This window comes from Chanodichthys erythropterus, chromosome 5 (genome assembly GCF_024489055.1).
Source record: "Chanodichthys erythropterus isolate Z2021 chromosome 5, ASM2448905v1, whole genome shotgun sequence".
NCBI lineage: Eukaryota > Metazoa > Chordata > Actinopteri > Cypriniformes > Xenocyprididae > Chanodichthys > Chanodichthys erythropterus.
In genome coordinates, this window is record NC_090225.1 from 19,576,300 (window position 1) to 19,595,328 (window position 19,029).

Below are 19,029 nucleotides of genomic sequence, written 5' to 3' on the forward strand. Positions count from 1 at the left end.
GGGAGGGAGGAAGACAGATGCTGTCCAGAGCAGGCGGAAGAGGTGCAACAGGGCGAGGCTCAGGAGGAGAGAGTAGAGTGCGGATCCCAACATGTGGATGGAGGACAGTGTTGCTCAGCTATGAACACCATGCTAAGCCCCAAGATTAGACAGTCCAGGAGAGGTAAGCATGATATGATCTGCCTTTAATTCTCAGCATCACTGTCATGCATTCCCATCCGTAGCTGCTTTAGCTGCGCTCAGTACCGGCTCGTAGTCTCAGCTCAGTGATGGGCTGTTGAGGAGAGTATATCTCTGAGGCTCCATGGCAGTGATCCAACACACTGGGCGGTTGCTTGGTAACATCTTTCAGCTTGATTAGTGGTTAATGAGTGTAAGTGGTCTCTGGCTTTGTGTCACACTCCTTAACCAGGAAGTCATGCTTCGGATCATGCTGTCATGCTGATCGTGCCTCATAATGCTGATGTTTTATATTGTGATTTTTGTTTCACTTTTTCATACATGATGATGCAGAAAAGTCAAGGAGCATGATTATTATATTTCCATGTCATTTTCTATACATGAACTCGTGTTCTATTTTTGGTCTGATGAATTGTAGTCTAAACACTCAAGGGACTTATAGGTGCAATAAATCATAACAGCTGAATGTCAAACTGTTTCACCTGCATGAGAAAAAGCTTGCTGACAATAGCCTGTAACCTGCTATTAGGGCATAGTAAGCTAAATGTAATGTACATACAGTATGTAGTAGCTTGTAGGTTTATTGATCAGATGACAATTTACAACAAGGTTCAATTCATTAACATTGTTAGATCATGATACCTAATGCATTAACCAATAAACAGTACTTTTGGTCAATTTTAACATTTCCTGTTCTATAAATTAACATGATATTGTTATGAACATGAATTAACACTATATAATAGTATATTTATAAATTAACCTAGATTAACCTTAAATTGGATTATTGTTAGTTTATGATGCTAAATTGAGTCTTAATGTACAGTTGTTGCCATTGATCAATTCCATGCACAAAACGGGTGCAACATCATTTTTTAAAGTTGAACTGATAATAATTGCATGGTTTTTTTTCCTGATTATTTCTCCTCCTAAATGGAGAATAGGCTTATCTGCTTCAGCAGTTGTAGTAAGAGGCTATTTGTAAATTGATTTCTGCCCTGCTGTGCAACATAAAGCAAACAGGAGCATTTGAAGTGCACTGTATGTCTGCTGGGCTCTGCATTTGACATCTTGCATATGGATTGTGTCACTTTTGGTGAGGGTGTTGGGTTCGCCGTGTTTTAAGCCGCTACAGCACATATTCCAGCACAGCAGGCTCACAGACACTGCCAGGTTTCATTTGCCGACTGGTGTCATTCCACTCTGAGTGTCAGAACATTAAGTGGATTTACAATTGCCTTTTAGTTTTGTGTTGAACATGCTGTACTTATGCGTAATACAATGTGTGTATATATATGTATGTCAAACCAAAAATTATTCAGATATTTTTGATCTATTTTTACTAGTAAGTGCAGGACACTGTAGTTAATTTATGTAAGCGAGGATAGCAAAATAAAATAAACTGTGACATACTATAAAATTCTTCATACAGTGGACTACCATTAAAATTGACAAACATTTGGAACCAAAAATGATTCAGATACTTTGACCTGACAATGTTTTGCTTAAGTGTTATCTGGCATAATTAAGAAAAAAAATTTCTGACAGTTTAACTCTTGAGATCCTATTTTATTACCCTTTTTTTTTCTTTTTTTTTTAACTATAAACCGTATTAATGAATGAAATGTTCAAGGTGTCTGAAGTTTTGGTTTGACTGTGTGTGTATATATATATATATATATTAGTAAATATATAGTATATATAGTAAAGCTCAGATGCTTTTAGACATTACATCTTTTTATGAACTTGTATTAGGCATAATTAGTTTAAGTCCTGTTATAATCCTAAAGACAATTATAATAGAGATGGGTTCAAGTCTGCAGCGGATCTAAGGAATAATCCAAACCATAGGAGCTACACAAAATTCATTAATATTCTGTTCCTCATGCCGTACTCAAGGTGTCCTCATAAAACATGTCTTGTACGAAACTCTTTATTACGAGGCTATTTTAAGCAGCCTGATCATTTCAGGCATAGATTAATTGCTAATATTAATTCTTAAAGTCTTCATATTCAGTACCAGTGCCCTGAAAGGATATTTAAGGAACAGACACACAAAAGAAAGGCTCTTTTGTCATTCCAAAAAATGAGTCTGAATTAAATATGCATGGACCTAGTTCAGACTTCCAGTATTTTTAGACTGTGAACATGTCACAGGAACAGAAAATCAGACAAATTGAGGAAAATTCTGATGCTGAACCCTCTGCCCGGATGGCAACCTGCATGTTATTGAGAGTTGGCTGCTAGGTTTATGGGTAATAAGGAGAAACATCATTCTGTGTGTCCCTGGAGACTGCTGTTCAAAAGGCTGGATCATTTTAGGGGCTTTTCTCCCACCCTCCTTCTTTTCAATTTGTGCTCTCTCACTCTTTCTCTCTCCATGAGGCTGTAGGTGTACATTTACACTGATGAGGCTTCCATTACTTACAGTGATTGAATCAGAGGCAGCGTTTGCAGCCCTTCATTCAGATGGGGAGGCTGAGGAGCAGAATGGGTAGGACATTCCTGTTATGCAGAAAGAGAAAGAGACAAAAGAAAGAAAGAATATACTTGTGTTGCAATTTAAGTATGATTATAACTTGATTGTTTACACAATGGCAGAAAAATTAAGGGGATAGAATTTAACAGGAGGGAAAAAAAGCATTGTTCACTTACAGGATGCTTTATATATATATATATATATATATATATATAGATAGATAGATAGATAGATAGATAGATAGATAGATAGATAGATAGATAGATAGATAGATAGATAGATAGATAGATAGATAGATAGATAGATAGATAGATAGATAGATAGATAGATAGATATAGATAGATATATAGATATAGATATATAGATATATAGATATAGATAGATAGATATATAGATTTAGTTAGATAGATATATAGATATAGATAGATAGATATATAGATATAGATAGATATATATTTAGATAGATAGATAGATATATTTATAGATAGATATCTAGATAGTTAGATATATAGATATATTTAGTTTGATAGATATATTGTTAGATATATATATAGATAGATATATATATAGATAGATATATATATATATAGATATATATATATATAGATATATATATATATAGATAGATATAGATATATATATAGATATATATAGATATATATATATATAGATATATATATATATATATATATATATATATAGATAGATATATATATATATAGATAGATATATATATATATAGATAGATATATATATATAGATATATATAGATATAGATATAGATATAGATATATAGAGATATAGATATATATATAAGCATCCTGTAAGTGAACAATGCTTTTTTTTTCCTCCTGTTAAATTTATATATATATATATATAATTTGTATATTGTATATATTTTCATATAAAGGTTACAAAGGCATGATGGAAAATGAAATTGAAATTGTAATTACCTATTATATTGTAATATAATATTTCTAATACAGTAAAACATTTTTTTTAAAAATCAGTTGAAGAAAGGACAAAATAAAATTTAGATTTTTTCTTAATATATTTACACCTTTTTGTATTATAATTTGCATTAAATTGGCATTAAAATGAAAGTAATGACATTATTTTACAATTCACACATTAAAATATGATTAAAGGGACAAATTAATGATTTATAACTTTTTAAAACATATTTTAATTATTTTATTTTAAATACATAATAATAATGATAATAATAATGTTTTATCCAATAAGTGAAGATAAATTCTGAGCATAGTGCATAATAAGTGACCCAGCCACTGTGAATGTGATAAAGGCTAAGAAAAAAAATCAATCATGACTTAGCAAATAAGAGGAATGGGATAAAGCAGAAAGAGGGAGATCCAGAGTGATCCTGAACATGGCTGTACAAAGAAAGCTTGGGAGTGCTGCTATCCTGCTGCTCTCAGCACACAGGAAAGAAAGGATTGATTTTTTTCCCTTCCGGCCCACGAGCTGCTTATGACACTGGGCATGCGTCTCAAAAACAGCTGCCCCATCTGATCTGCTTTGCTGTGGTTTGTGGTTGTCTCTGGTCAACATAAGAGGAATTTAAATTCATGAATAAGCCCAAAAAATGTGCCTTTGCATCATTAAGGAGCCCGTCATAAGGCATGCATGATACATCTTGTTTTCAGCTGTGGTGGAAAATTGCTGGCATTACCCAACTCATCTATTCATTTTTATGTGCACTTGTCCAAACTCGTGGAGGCAAATTCACTTGGCTTAGATTGAGCAGAACTGAGATGTAAATGTGGCATATAATCTAACCTAACATGTTTGAATGTTTGTATGTGTGTTTACGTTTCCAGCTAGGTCTAAGAGCATGGTCATGGGGGAGCTCTCCCGCGGCTCCAGCAGGCCGTCGTCCCCCAGCCTCCAAGAGAGGGCGCTGAAAGCAGGCTGGCTTAAGAAACAGCGCAGCATCATGAAGAACTGGCAGCTGCGCTGGTTTGTGCTCCGAACTGATCAGCTCTACTTCTACAAGGATGAGGAGGAAACCAAACCACAGGTACAGTGGGAGGAGGACAGAACAGCCTGAGAACAGAAATAACAATAGATGTTTTGTTATTGTATCTGAAATAAAAGGTTGCCTTTTCAGCCACATTAATCAGAATAAAGTCTGACCCTGTTGTGTCTAAACAGTGTGACGGTTAATGCTGCAAAAATAGATTTTAAAAAAGAAGAGACCTTGACCTTTTATTTAATATCTGATCAATAACCCTACCTCTAAAAAATCAATATGTTATTCCTCTTTCTGATTTAAGCATTGTGAGATAACTAATGACTTGACTATTTTCAAGTTCAACCCCTCAAGCACATACCATCTACAGGATATTGGGCTAGACTTCATCAGTGGGAGGAACAACACTATATTCTTTCAGGCAGTGCTCCTAAAAGTTTTACACTCTTAAAATGTACACATTTCAATGCATTAGATATCTGAAGTCACACAAAAAAATCTTATTTTAAATAAATACTCTTCTTTTGAACTTTCTATTCATCAAGGAGTCACAAAAATATAAAGTAGCCATTAGCCAATCAGCCATTATACTGTGCTGGCGGCGCGCACTCAAGAATTGCACGCGCAAATGTGGTGGCGCGCGCTGCATATTATTTTATTATAGCTTAAATTATGCACAAAAGAAACTACGAGCAATGACCGTCGTTGTTCTGTTGTAACTTAAGTCATAAAATTACTAAACATGCGATTAAAGCTGCCTCACTGTGTATTTGTTGACATGGTTTTAAAGCTACTGTTATCCAATTTGTTGGCCTTAAAACGTCTTAAAAAATGCGCATATGTACACCAGGGAAATCTAAATTTTCTCGGGGGAGCATGCCTCCCATTTACATTTTGTGACCTTGGTAATTATGAAACCCTGCATAAGGCCCTGGTTCTATTCTTTCTTCGTGTATTTATCCTTCTTTGAGACTAAAAGTGTGTATGTGTATGCACTGTGATCAAAAATACATGGGAGCAAGCATGATTGAAAGTGTAGAGGTTTGAGTCTCGTTATTCTATTAATAACTACTGATTGATGATTTGCATGATTTTGCATTCCTATCAGAAATTAAGAATTATTAGTGTCATTGTAAATAGTGGTGCAAATATCAAAGCTATCTAATACTTCAAATCTCAAGGTTAACTCAGATGATTTTTTGTAAAAAAAAAAAATGTTTCTGTAACAGCTGTCAAAAAATAGTATATAGCTCCACTGTGGTTTTTAATTTATTTTCAAGGGGGAAAAAGACAAAAAAAAAAAAAAACTTTTCAAAACATCCCCCCCCCTGGATTTTTCACAAATCGCACCCTGCATGAACGTATACATTATAAATATTGGGGGGAAAATACTCAAGACCCTATGCAAGAATTTGCACAAAATATGAGCAATATTTAGAAGAGAGAAACAATATTTTTTTTAAAAACAATTCCATTTTCAACTGCCCTAAAATTCCCCTTTTTCCTCATTGCTGTTCATGTGTATTTTTTTTTTCTAAATATGAAAGCTAATGCAAAATAGTAACTTTTTTTTATGAGTTATATGCATGTTATGTGATTTTGTTTTTATTACAAAAAATGATTACAAAAAATAAGTAAAAAAGAAATATGAATCTAAATATCACATATTATATACTAAGGATTCATTCTCCCCTGTCAGCAAGGCTTTGGAAACAAAGCTATGTCCTCCACTGTCTCCATTACAGCAAGATGACATCAGCATGCTGTTAGCCTGACAAACTCATTTGGAAACAGCATGCCCTCCTGCTTGGCTGTAGTGTAAGTCAAAGCATTTAGCGGATACAGAGCAGCTGACCTATGACCCCTAATGCAGCATGACTTTACTCAGCGTATACGGCCGACTCTGGCTCATCTATCCTTCAATTCGTATTATTCTCCTCCGGAGCCCGTAAACTCCCCGTTAATGCTCTTGCTCTCTTTCTCTACACCCCCCTTCCCCCGACCCCACCCCATCTCCATCACAGCTCAATTCAATCTCCGCTGCAGAAATGTGCCCAGCTTGCATTTGAGTGGGTAACCCTATAAGCATTTACCCTTATCAATGCATACCCTCTGAAATTTCATTTAACTGCAGCTAAATGGCAGAGAGGAATTTCAGAGCGATGAGAACTTGCATTGCTGTGTTAATGCAGCGAAGGATGGAGGATGAGCTAAAGGAGGCTGCTGCATAATTTATGATTTGTCTGTCGTCGAGTCTAATTATGCATGACTCAGCATTGCTGATTACAGTGTAAAATTGGGCCATGCACACAACAGAGAACTCGAATACCACAATGCCTCTTCTGCCCTGAAGTTAAGCCCCCATAGGTGCTTATTAGCACCACAAATCAATTATCAAATTACAATAGCATAATGGAACACTGATCTCCAGTTATCTCTGCAGAGAAATAATTCATTCTCCTAATGCTTTAAAAGATAGATAGGCTTAAAATGTTAAAAAGTTGTGGACACTGGATACAAACTGCTAAAAATGTGCCCTTCAGCTCTTTTTTTTTTTCCACTGTTAAGTCATCTTTTCTTTCTTGTTCCCTCCAGGGATGTATCCCGTTGCAGGGTAGTCAAGTCAACGAGCTGACAGCCAATCCTGATGAACCTGGGCGGCATCTTTTTGAAATAGTTCCAGGTAGGAGATAATTAAATTTACCTAAATCATTTGTGGTCTGATTTAAAAACCATTTAAATTGTTTGTGCCATCAGGGCATAATCCGTGCAAGTTGTATTTTATGCTGTCTTACAATATACTCTTAGACTTACTTGTCACTCAAGGAAGAATTTAATGGCAAAGCAAGAAAACAAACAAGGCACTGTGCTCGCAGGCTCTGAACGGGAGCTTGCATATTGTTACTGATGAAATACAGCTTCCTCATTACCAGAGTTAATAACTAGAGGGCATGAGGTGTCCTCTGAGGATACATGAAGGACATCTGTGAAGACTAAAATCCTTTCATTTGCAAAATGCTGACCACCTACTGTGAGCTTCTAAAGACTGAGACCACATTGAAAATCTGTTTTGTTTTCTTTACACCCTAAAATAAAAAAGATAAACAACAAATAAAAAGGCAAATTGAATGACATTTAGGGGGAAAAAAATAAAAAAATGAATAATAAATATTTAATACTATTTCTATGCATTTATGACATTTCAGCCTGAGAGCTGCTTTCATTTGGCATAAGAAGGTCATACCAAATATTGTGAAATTCTGAAATGTATATAAATTTTTCAATTCAGCTATTGACTCAAGTTGTAATGCTAATTATATAATGTAATGTTTTAATACATTTTCTAGTAGATTAGAAAATAATGAAAAAAATTAAATAAAAAATGTCACCTATTATCATATAAAGTGATCGAGCCTCTTCAGAAAATTTGGTCTCAATTCATATGCATTAGTTTTACGATCTCTTTATGAACTGAAGCATCAAAGTGGTTGTTGTGTAGACTGTCAATGGTGGGACAGAAATCTCTCAAATTTCATTAAAAATATAATTTGTGTTCCGATGATTAATAATTTTTCTTACGAGTGTGGAACGACATGAGGGTGAGTAAACAAGGACAGAATTTTCATTTTGGGGTGAACTAACCCTTCAACAACAAGGTGAGGTAATTGTTAAAGGGATAGTTCACCCAAAAATGAAAATTTGTTTATCTGCTTACCCCCAGGGCATCCAAGATGTAGATGACTTTTTTTCTTCAGTCAAACGCAAATTATGATTTTTAACTGCAACCGCTGCCGTCTGTCAGTCAAATAATAGCAGTGATTGGGAACTTGAACAATAAGAGTCGAAAAAAACTTCCATAGACAAATCCAAATTAAACCCTGCGGCTCGTGACGGCACATTGATGTCCTAAGACATGAAACGATCGGTTTGTGCGAGAAACCGAACAGTATTTATATAATTTTTTACCTCTAATACACCACTATGTCCAACTTCGTTCAGCTTCCGGCTAGTAAGGTCTGACAACGGAAGTGATGTCTCGCGCTCATTGAAGTCTATGGGCGAGACATCACTTCCGTCTTCAGAATGCGTTTTTTGACCTCACTAACAGGAAGCTGAACGGAGTTGGACATAGTGGTGTATTAGAGGTAAAAATTATATAAATAATGTTCGGTTTCTCGCACAAACCGATCGTTTCGTGTCTTAGGACATTAATGTGTCGTCACGAGCCGCAGGTTTTAATTTGGATTTGTCTAAGCAAGTTTTATTTACTGTTATAGTTGAAGTTCCATCTACTGCTATTATTTGACTGACATACGGCAGTGGTTGCAGTTAAAAATCATCATTTGTGTTCGACTGAAGAAAAAAAGTCACCTACATCTTGGATGCACTGGGGGTAAGCAGATTAACATCAAATTTTCATTTTTGGGTGAACTATCCCTTTAAGTCAGTTTAGTTGTCATTTAAGTTATTGGCACACATTATCCAACAGTTATTAACTTTTGGAATGTCACATATTATCAATAATATACGATTAGCCTAAATTCCTAATTCAAAGCAAACAGTCTCTGTTGTGTCACTTGGGTCACGCTACAGATGCAGCAGTATGTTCCCATGGGACAGATTCTGCTGAAGCGTCTATTGTTTACATGTACTCTGGGAACCTTCGCATATCACATCATTCTGCACAGCCTGACCCAGCATCTCATAAGCAAAGAATGTGACCTTGGTTGAACCTTGAATTCGGTATAGAGTATCATAGGTTAACATGAGCTGCTGCAGACAGTCCCCTCATATGAAGGACATTCCTCGATTTAAAATAAAGACTAAATGGCTATAACTGATACATATCTCTGTGTGGCCCACAGTGGTGCATTTACAGACACATGCTTGACACATGCATTTACTGACAAAGCTGCTTGTTGTCAAAACCCAGGAGAGCAATCACTGACTGTCAAATATTAGAAAATCTCATACACTGTATTTTGAAGTGTGACACTGACAGCTGGACTTTTTTCTCCACTTATCTGCCTTATTTATGCCCTTCTGTAACTATACATCACTAGAGACACTTCTGTTTACACAGGTGATGTTTGATTTTGATGGTAATTTTAATGATGTCTTTTATTCCGATCCTCTGCAGAATCTGTTTGCATTATGAAACTCATAGGTTTATATGGTGATGTTATAGTGAAATGCTGTTGTCTTTTTGCCTTTTATTGAGATATTTTATTTAGCTGCCTAGCAACACTCAGACTCTCTCGTCTTCGTCGTAAAATGAGAATTCTTTCATTTACAAGAAGTAAATATCACAAGCTGTTGCTACAGCAATCAAACCTGAATGTAAAAGTTCAACCTAAACCAACACGTGACTTGGCATTCAGGACCGAGGTGTCTGTATTCAAGACTCTAGCGCTTAGTCATAATTAACTTTAATACTTTAATTTCATACTGAAGCAAAATCTAAGCATGAACAAGTACATGATGGAATGAAAGCAAGTAAAAGGTAAAAAAAGAAAAAGAAGGGAAAGAATAAATCGTTAATGTTATACACTTTTGTTCAAAAGTTTTGGGTCATTAAGATTTTTATTATATATAGAAATTAATACTTTAATTCAGCAAGGATGCATTAAACTGATCAAAAGTGACAGTAAAGACATTTATGTTACAAAAGGTTTTTATTTTTAATAAATGCTGTTTATTCCATATATTTTCTCAAATATTAAGCAGCACAACTGTTTTAAAAACTATTAATATTATGTTTCTTGAATAGCAAATCAGCATATTAGAATAACTTCTGAAGGATCATGTGACACTGAAGACTGAAGTAATGATGCTGAAAATTTACCTTTGCCAGAATAAATTACTTTTTTTATTATTATTATTATTTTTAATTATTAGAGGTATTCACTATGGATTTATGAGTTCAAGTGAACCATAAATGAGAACATGCTTGAAAATCACACACTTATTGTGTAAAAAAATAAAACTGATTAGTCATGGATTATTTAGCATGAAGAATGGACGCAAAAACCTCTCTTGGTGTGTCTTGGTGGTCTTGCTGTCCAGATTATTGAAATTAAGATTCAAAGCGAATAAAGGCTAAATCCCCTGTCTCTGAGAGTCTTTGCACACTTCTTAGGAGTTAGAGAAAGAATAGCTCTTAAAAAGGCCAAACAAAAGGCAAGTCTTAGCAACTTCTGCTGAGAATCAAGCATGCATTAGTTGTTGAGTTTGAACACTGGCTTCCATTTATATATTTGATTTTAATTCGGCAGTTCATTTCTTACACCTTGACTATTATTGTCACCCCTATAATCCTTTTGCAAGGTGGACACAGTGAGCTTCTCTGTGTAATGGTGTTTTGTTGCGTACAGCAAACTAAACCCACTTTCCATAAGTCCTGGTCTTTTTATATCAGTCACTCAAACAATGGCTCTATTTACGCCTGTTCTCAACACAAAAGCACGACTGCAGACTGGAGTAGGGAGGTCTGATCCGAGCATGTCCTTACAGCTGACAGAAGCATCACGCTCTGTCTGTGAAGATTGCAGTTTGGTACATTAAAAGCTCAGATCTAAAGCCTTCTGGCAAAGTGCAATAAAAGCATCTGTGTAACACACAAAGCCCCTTGTGGTCTCAGAAATGTCTTCAAAGAGGGGAAGTTTTAATTAATAAGCCGTTAGATTTAATAGGGGAAAAGAACCAGGCAACATGCAGAGATTTGTGCGTCAGGCTTACAGAAATGTTCAACCGCCCCCCCGTGTGAAGTCACATCAACCCCCAACCACACACACATACACACAGATTGATTAACCAGGTCTGTTTGTGTTTGGGGGGGATGTTTGGCAAAGATGAGCACTGTGGTGGCTCTGCTCATGAGGGTTAGCGAGGGCGAGTCTGACAGACCGGGGGGCGGGGAAGAAAAAGGTTGAAAAAAAGGGAGAGAACACAACAACTTCTTTTTTTGAATGAATGAATGAAGCAGACGGAGGACTTGTTTTTCGGGTTTCTGGTGGTGATGGTACTGTGGGGTTCTTTGCGCTCTCTTTTTCTTTTTCTCTCCTAGTCTCTCTCAGTCCCATGCTCAGTTTTTTTTTCCCTCTCCTCTTTCCCTCAATCGCATGCACCCAGCACACACCTATGTTGCGTATTTACCTTCCAGGAAGGCCAGAGATGTAACTAACATGGCACAGCTGTAGTGCTGCCCTCTTTGGCACCCGCGTGCCAACATGGGACTCGGTTGCCGCAAGCTGCAGGAGCACCGATCTGTTCACGCTAAGGGTAAGGACACACTTTCCTCATAAAGACGGCGACTTATATGGATCGATATGTGAGATTTACCGTGGTGAAAGTACAGTACGGCGTTTATAGGAGGATAGGAATTTATGGACGATGGGAGTTTTGTTCTTTAACCTGTAAATCATCTATGTTGGATCCAGCTGTGGCTTGTAAGGACTGTAACATCTGGAGTGTCAAATGCATGAAAAAGATCCAGGAAGCTGTGGCTTTGTGAGTTGTGTATTTTTGGAACAGGCTGTGAGGAGTGGAGCTGCTGCTGGTGAGGTAGTCTTGCATGAATGTGAGGGCCTGTAATTTTGCCTGAGCTATGCTGAAAGGTGTTCGTCTGCTCTCTGATCTGAAACTGACACTTTAACCCTTTCCTTGCTCATTTTGATTCACATTTCATATGAATTTAGTGCATGAATGATTGTGATCATAAAACTACAGCTGTTTCTGTGTGATGTTCTGTTATACTGTTTGCAAGTGTAAGTTTTACAGATGGGTTCCAGGGGGTAATAGTTAAGACTTTGAGTTTGGCTTTGTTAAACCTGTAAAAGTGAAAATATGACTTTAAAGGGAAATATTGGGCTTTCAGAAGATTTGAAAATTGATTTTTGTAGTTATTTTAACATATGTTAAATGTAATTTATTCATGTGATGTCAAAGCTGAATTTTTCAGCATGATTGATCCAGCCTTCAGTGTCACATGATCCTTCACAAATCATTCTTATATGCTGATTTGTTTCTCAAGAAGCAATTATTATCAATGTTGAAAACGGCTATATTTTTGTAGAAACCATGAAAAATTATTTTTTTCAGGATTCTTTAATGAATAGAACATTCAAAAGACAAGCAATCAAATGAATGCTGTAGAATCACATTATATATGTCTTTACTGTCACATTTGATCAATTTAATCAATGCATCCCTGCTGAATAGTAGTAAGTATGGAAGAGGATTAGGGCCAAGCAATAATAAAAAAATAAAACCATCTTGAGATTAAAGTTGTTAAATTTCGAGAAAAATGTCGAGATAAAATGTTGAGAATAAACGCGTTAAATTACGAGAAAAAAATCGTTACATTTCGAGAACAAATTCGTTAAATTATGAGAAAAATTTCCTTAAATTTCAAGAAAAAAGTCGGGATAAAATGTTGAGAATAAACTCATTAAATTATGAGAATAAAGTCGTTAAATTACGAGAACAAATTAGTTAAATTATGACTTTTTTCTCGAAATTTAATGACTTTATTCTCATAATTTAATGAGTTTATTCTCATAATTTAATGACTTTATTCTCATAATTTAATGAGTTTATTCTCAACATTTTATCATTTTATCATAATTTAACGAATTTGTTCTCATAATTTAATGACTTTTTTCTCATAATTTAATGACTTTATTCTCAACATTTTATCTCGACTTTTTTCTCGAAATTTAACAAGTTTTTTCTCGTAATTGAATTACTTTATTCTCAACATTTCATCTCGACATTTTTCTCGAAATTTAACGAGTTTATTCTCAACATTCTATCTCGACTTTTTTCTCGAAATTTAACAACTTTAATCTCGAGATGGTTTTATTTTTTTATTATTGCTTGGCCCTAATCCTCTTCCGTAAGTAAGTATTCAGTTCTTTTAAAAAAAAATAAATAAATCTTGCAAGTACTTCCTCTGTTTTTGTTTCACACTTATCACACACTTTCCCACAATATTATTTCAGTCTATTTACTGTTATTGTTCCATTTAATATCACACTGCTTCAATTTAAAACTAAGCTACTTGTGTTTCACCTACAGTATCGGTTGTTTTTAGTTTAAAAGTGTAATGGGCATTTTAATAATGATAATGTTAAATGATATCCAGTATAAATAAGTTTAAAAGAACACATTTCTTTTTTGACGTCAGTGGAGGGGTACATAAGTTAAAAATGGTTGAGAAACATTATCTATAATGTCCCTGTTTGTATGTTTAAATAAACGTCTGTCATGAAGACAACCATGGGTATCAAAGTTTAGAATAATCCTTGTATTTCTCTACAAAGTAAAAACATACAGGAAGAGCTAATGGCTCTCAGAATGTAAGGAAACCATTGTGGGTCAACTGATTTTATGACAGTGGGAGTCATGGGGGCTGCCATCTGCACTAATCAGAACCAGAGACAGCAGCCCCAGAGAGAGCTAAACCAACAGCACTGATAAGAGTTTCCAAATGGCTGATATTTGGAGCAAATTGGAAACAGTTTGAAGGTCAGTCTAGAGTTTGAAGTTAAATATTGTGTAGTTTGAACTTGGGATGTTTGAAAAAAGGATTTTAAAGGGATGTAACCTTGTTAGGTGTTTGCAAAGATGTTTTGAATGGTTGCTAGTGTGTTCTGACAGGTTGCCGTGTGACTAGGCGTTTGCTGTGTGTGTTCTAGGTTGGTTTCTATGTTCTATGGTGTTTTGGCTGGTTGGTAAGGGCATGGCTAGGTGGTTCCTATGGTGTTTTGGTTAGTTGCTCAAGCATTTCTAGGTGATATATTAGAGACAGAGAGACTGATTGAATGATGGATTGATTGGTTGATTGATTGGTTGATCGATTGATTGATATACTTTTTACCGGATTTACCAGCAATGAAACTGTTTGCAAAAACAGGCAGTTATGACACCAAAATTTTAGATACCAGTGAAAATTCACAATCCTCTTTTCCAATTTTGATACCACAGCTAAAACTAGCTTGCGGTAGTCGATGTTGACTGTGTTGCTGCGATAGTTTGTGTTGATGGTGTTAGCGGTGTTCAGCCCAAACGCCAGTTACATCACTTGCCCACTGCCCCCACTGTTGTTTTGATTTTTTTATAGTATAAAAAAGTTGTTAAATTACGAGAACAAATTCTTTAAATTACGAATTTGTTCTCATAATTGAACGACTTTTTTCTCGTAATTTAATGGCTTTATTCTCAACATTTTATCTCGACTTTTTTCTCGAAATTTAACAAGTTTTTTTCTCGTAATTTAACGAGTTTATTCTCAACAATTTATTTAGACTTTTTTCTAAAAATTTAAGAACTTTAATCTCGAGATGGTTTTAGTTTTTTATTATTGCTTGGCCCTAATCCTCTTCCGTACTATAGCCTAACTAATAGGCTATAAATGTAAATATAGTATGCATAGTCTTTACTGTATAAACTAAACAGATTAATCCTTATTAAAGTTGCAATAGTTATTTTTTTTACTTTGTCCTTTGTTGTTTGATAAACATTAAAAACAGACAGCAGCAGGACTATTAGGCTGCTGTCACTTTAAGACCTATAGCACGGATCCAATATACTGATACTGTTACATGTGCATTTTATTTCTCAACTGTTTACGTTCACTTAAGACATAACCAACTATGTTTACTAGGATCCTTACCAAGACAGGCTTTTTTTTTTCTTTTTTTTTACATAATTTTGTGTGAATTTGTCTGTTCAAGCATAAGAAGATGTGAAAGAGAGCTCAATTTAGTATTCGTGCACTGTCTGAGATGCGGATTTCTGGGCGTGCTCTATCGATGTTTAAACTTACCACACAGTGCGCCAGTAATGATTTGAGTTCCCTTTCGCGTCTTCTTGCAGTTGAATATTTAAATAGGCAAGACTTAATTTCGTGATGATACAGCACTGGCTGTCAACTGTCCTGAGCGTCTTTCACGTTTTTTCACGTTCATGTTCTCACAACATTGCATTGTTAGAATTTTAAAAAAATGTTACTGGCCAACTGGTGATTGACACCATTTTTATATACTCACCAATGCAATTTTTACTCTCATTTGGCACTTGGTGACTGAATAAAATATTTTCATATGCTGTATATAATAAACATAAAATTAACAAAGTTTCAAAATCATTTGAATGAATGTTAAATAATTATCTCTTAAGTAAATAAATGAATGATGTTTGTTATTATAAAGTTTTGCTGAACATTATAGTGGTGTCAGATTTCTCATTAAGTTAAGACGCTGACTTTCACATCTCAAGGCAAGTGTGTCTGCAAAGTGCTGGATTCAAAATAAAGATTTTCATCTGAAAGCCTCAGGCCCGTCGTGCTGGATGTCCTCCCAGTCTGCTGGCCAAACCGCACACTGTGCCTCTGGCTTCACTCTGCCTCCCATCTCTCTCTGATACATGAGAGAGGAAGACACACTGCAGGCACCTGAAAGCTGCTGACTGAGCTCTTACAGCGTGATTTCATAGTGTGTTTAAGATGATACTCCAAAGCATTTGTTACGAGAATTTCACAAAATTATGCATTTTAGTGCTCAAAGACAAGATATTATATTAAGCATTCACCTAATTGAGGCTAAAGGATATTAAGATTTTTTTTCCTTTTTTTTTTTTCAAGAAATATTGTTTTATTATTATACTTTGATATGTGTGGCAGTGCTAATGGGACATTAATGAAGAAAATGTGGCTCACTCCTGTGCAAAAATTCTGCAAGAGATGAAATTCCCAAGTACATGTTTTATCTTGAACAATGCATCATGTAAAATAGGCATGGCATTTTTTTGGTTCTTACCACCAGTGGAATGCACATCACTGTTCAGTCCTTCATTTTATAAATAGTCCATATCCATGACCTTACCATGGAAATATGTTGAAAGTCATAGTAAAATCATTGTTTGGGAAATGCACGCTAGGATGGGAGCAGTTTAGTCCAGCTTTGGGTAGCAGATAAGGGATGGCAAGGCCATCTAAAATCCTGGGAATTCAAAATTATGTTGTGAATGCAGAGTGATTATTTCTGACCTTGACTTTAGCCTAGCAAAATGAGTATGAGTTAGCATTATGCAATTCACTTATAAGTCACTCAAATTCATTCAATCAATTTAAAAAATATATATATATATATGACACTGATTACAAGTTTTATAATTTACAAGAAATTAAAGGAAATTATGATGTAAATGTGTTAATATTAGACAAATCACCAAGTCAAAAGACTCATTTCTAAACAAAAATAAAGGTTAGTCCCAATGGAATCAGCTTGTGTTCTCTAAAAAGGTCACATTCACCTCTCCACAAAGTCGGGCTTTTGATTATTGCCATTACATGCGAGATACTGGCAGTGGATTTGCATCTGCCAAAGGCACAAGCACAGAAGCAATGCATCATCCACTCCCACTGTCGTTCAGACATGTAGATCAGAGACAGTCAGGCACTCCTCAGGGAGTCCTACAGTATGTGTGCTGTCTGACACAGCCACTAGCTACCTGACAATACTCTGCAGTCTGCAGCCAGGCTCAGACAGATAATGGAACCATCCATCCACAAAAACTAGGTTGAACAGAATTTATGCTGTGGATATTTTGGGGAGGTGGAGAGGGAGGCTGTTTGAGGAAGGAAATGAAAAGTAGTCACAGTTCCATAATGCTATGAATTTAACAATGCATAATGTGCTTTTGACAACCATTGAAAAGCAAGGCAACCTAATATGAACTCTTCATCTCTGTAGTTCATTTGAATAGAACACTAACATAATGATTTTTTTAAATCAGTCCAAATTTAAGTTCAAATAATAGCTTCTCCAAATGTCATGGCACATTTAATTTCATCAGATGTCCTCCCTTTAAGAACAAAACACCACTTTTCTCCTGTGCTGCTATGGCTAATGTCTGGCATGAAGGATGATGTCATAAAGAGAAATCACAATTTTGGCCATGTGAGATTTCCCCATGACTTTGGTGCCATCTAGTGGTTAGTTAACTACAAAATATTGTAAAGAGAATAATATATACATATTCTTGTGATGGCAAGGCTGAATTTTCAGCATCATTGCTCCAGTCTTCAGTGTCACATGATCCTTCAGAAATCATTGTAATATGCTGATTTGATGCTCAAGAAGCAATTCTTATTATCAATGTTGAAAACATTTGCGCTGCTTAATATATTTTGTGGAAACCATGATGCTTTTCTTCAGGACTCTTTGATGTGACAATCAGAGGAACAGCATTTATTTGAAATAGAAATATTTTATAACATTATGTCTTTACTGTCACTTTTGCATCCTTCCTACTGCCAATGTAATGCACCCTTGCTGAATAAAAGTATATTTATACAACCCAAATTCTGGAAAAGTTGGGAAGTTTTAAATTTTAATAAAATGAAAACTAAAAGACTTTTAAGTCACATGAGCCAATATTTTATTCACAATAGAACATAGATTGCATAACAAATGTTTAAATGTAGAAATTCCAATCGGTAAAATAGCGTAAAAAGATTGTGGAAAGCAATGTTCCTCAACATCAAATTGCAAATGCTTTGCAAATCTCATCATCTACAGTGCATAACATAATCAAAAGATTCAGAGAACCTGGAGAAATCTCTGTGCGTAAGGGACAAGGCCAAAGATCTTTGTTGGATGCTTATGGTCTTCGGGTCCTCAGACGACACTGCATCACTTATCGGCATGATTGTGTCAATGACATTCTAAATGGGCCTAGGAATACTTGCAGAAACCACTGTCGGTAAACACGATCCGCCGTGCCATCTGCAGATGCCAACTAAAGCTCTATCATGCAAAAAGGAAGCCATATGTGAACATGGTCCAGAAGCGCCGTCGTGCCCTGTGGGCCAAGGCTCATTTAAAATGGACTGTTTCAAAGTGGAAAAGTATTCTATGGTCAGACGAGTCCAAATTTGACATTCTTGTTGGAAAGCACGGTCGCCGTGTCCTCTGGGCTAAAGAGGAGGGAGACCTTCCAGCGTGTCATCAGCATTCAGTTCAAAAACCAGCATCTCTGATGGTATGGGGGTGCATAATAGCATACTGTATGGGCAGCTTGCATGTTTTGGAAGCCACTATGAATGCTGAAAAGTATATAAAGGTTTCCAGACAACGTCTATTTCAGGGAAGGCCTTGTGTATTTCAGCAGGACAATGCAAAACCTCATGCTGCAGCTATTACAACAGCATGGCTTCGTCGTAGAAGAGTCCGGGTGCTGAATTGGCCTGCCTGCAGTCCAGATCTTTCACCTATAGAGAACATTTGGCACATCATTAAACAAAAAATACGTCAAAGACGACCACAAACTCTTCAGCAGCTGGAAACCTATATTAGGCAAGAATGGGACCAAA

The 19,029-nt window shown here is 35.7% G+C and overlaps 1 protein-coding gene across 6 annotated transcripts in view; it reads left to right on the forward strand.

Moving 5' to 3' along the window:
• The window catches only part of arhgap22a (Rho GTPase activating protein 22a), a 37,538-nt gene that overhangs the window by 3,409 nt on the left and 15,100 nt on the right, over positions 1–19,029 (forward strand). For 2 of the 6 annotated variants that reach the window (XM_067386465.1, XM_067386469.1), the window contains 2 exons: positions 4,501–4,700; positions 7,248–7,335. In XM_067386465.1, coding sequence (XP_067242566.1) covers positions 4,501–4,700; positions 7,248–7,335 — 288 coding nt within the window. Of the gene's footprint in view, positions 1–120; positions 164–2,565; positions 2,675–4,500; positions 4,701–7,247; positions 7,336–11,814; positions 11,934–19,029 lie in introns of those variants that run through there. The other 4 variants (XM_067386467.1, XM_067386468.1, XM_067386466.1 and 1 more) reach the window with 4 other exon arrangements.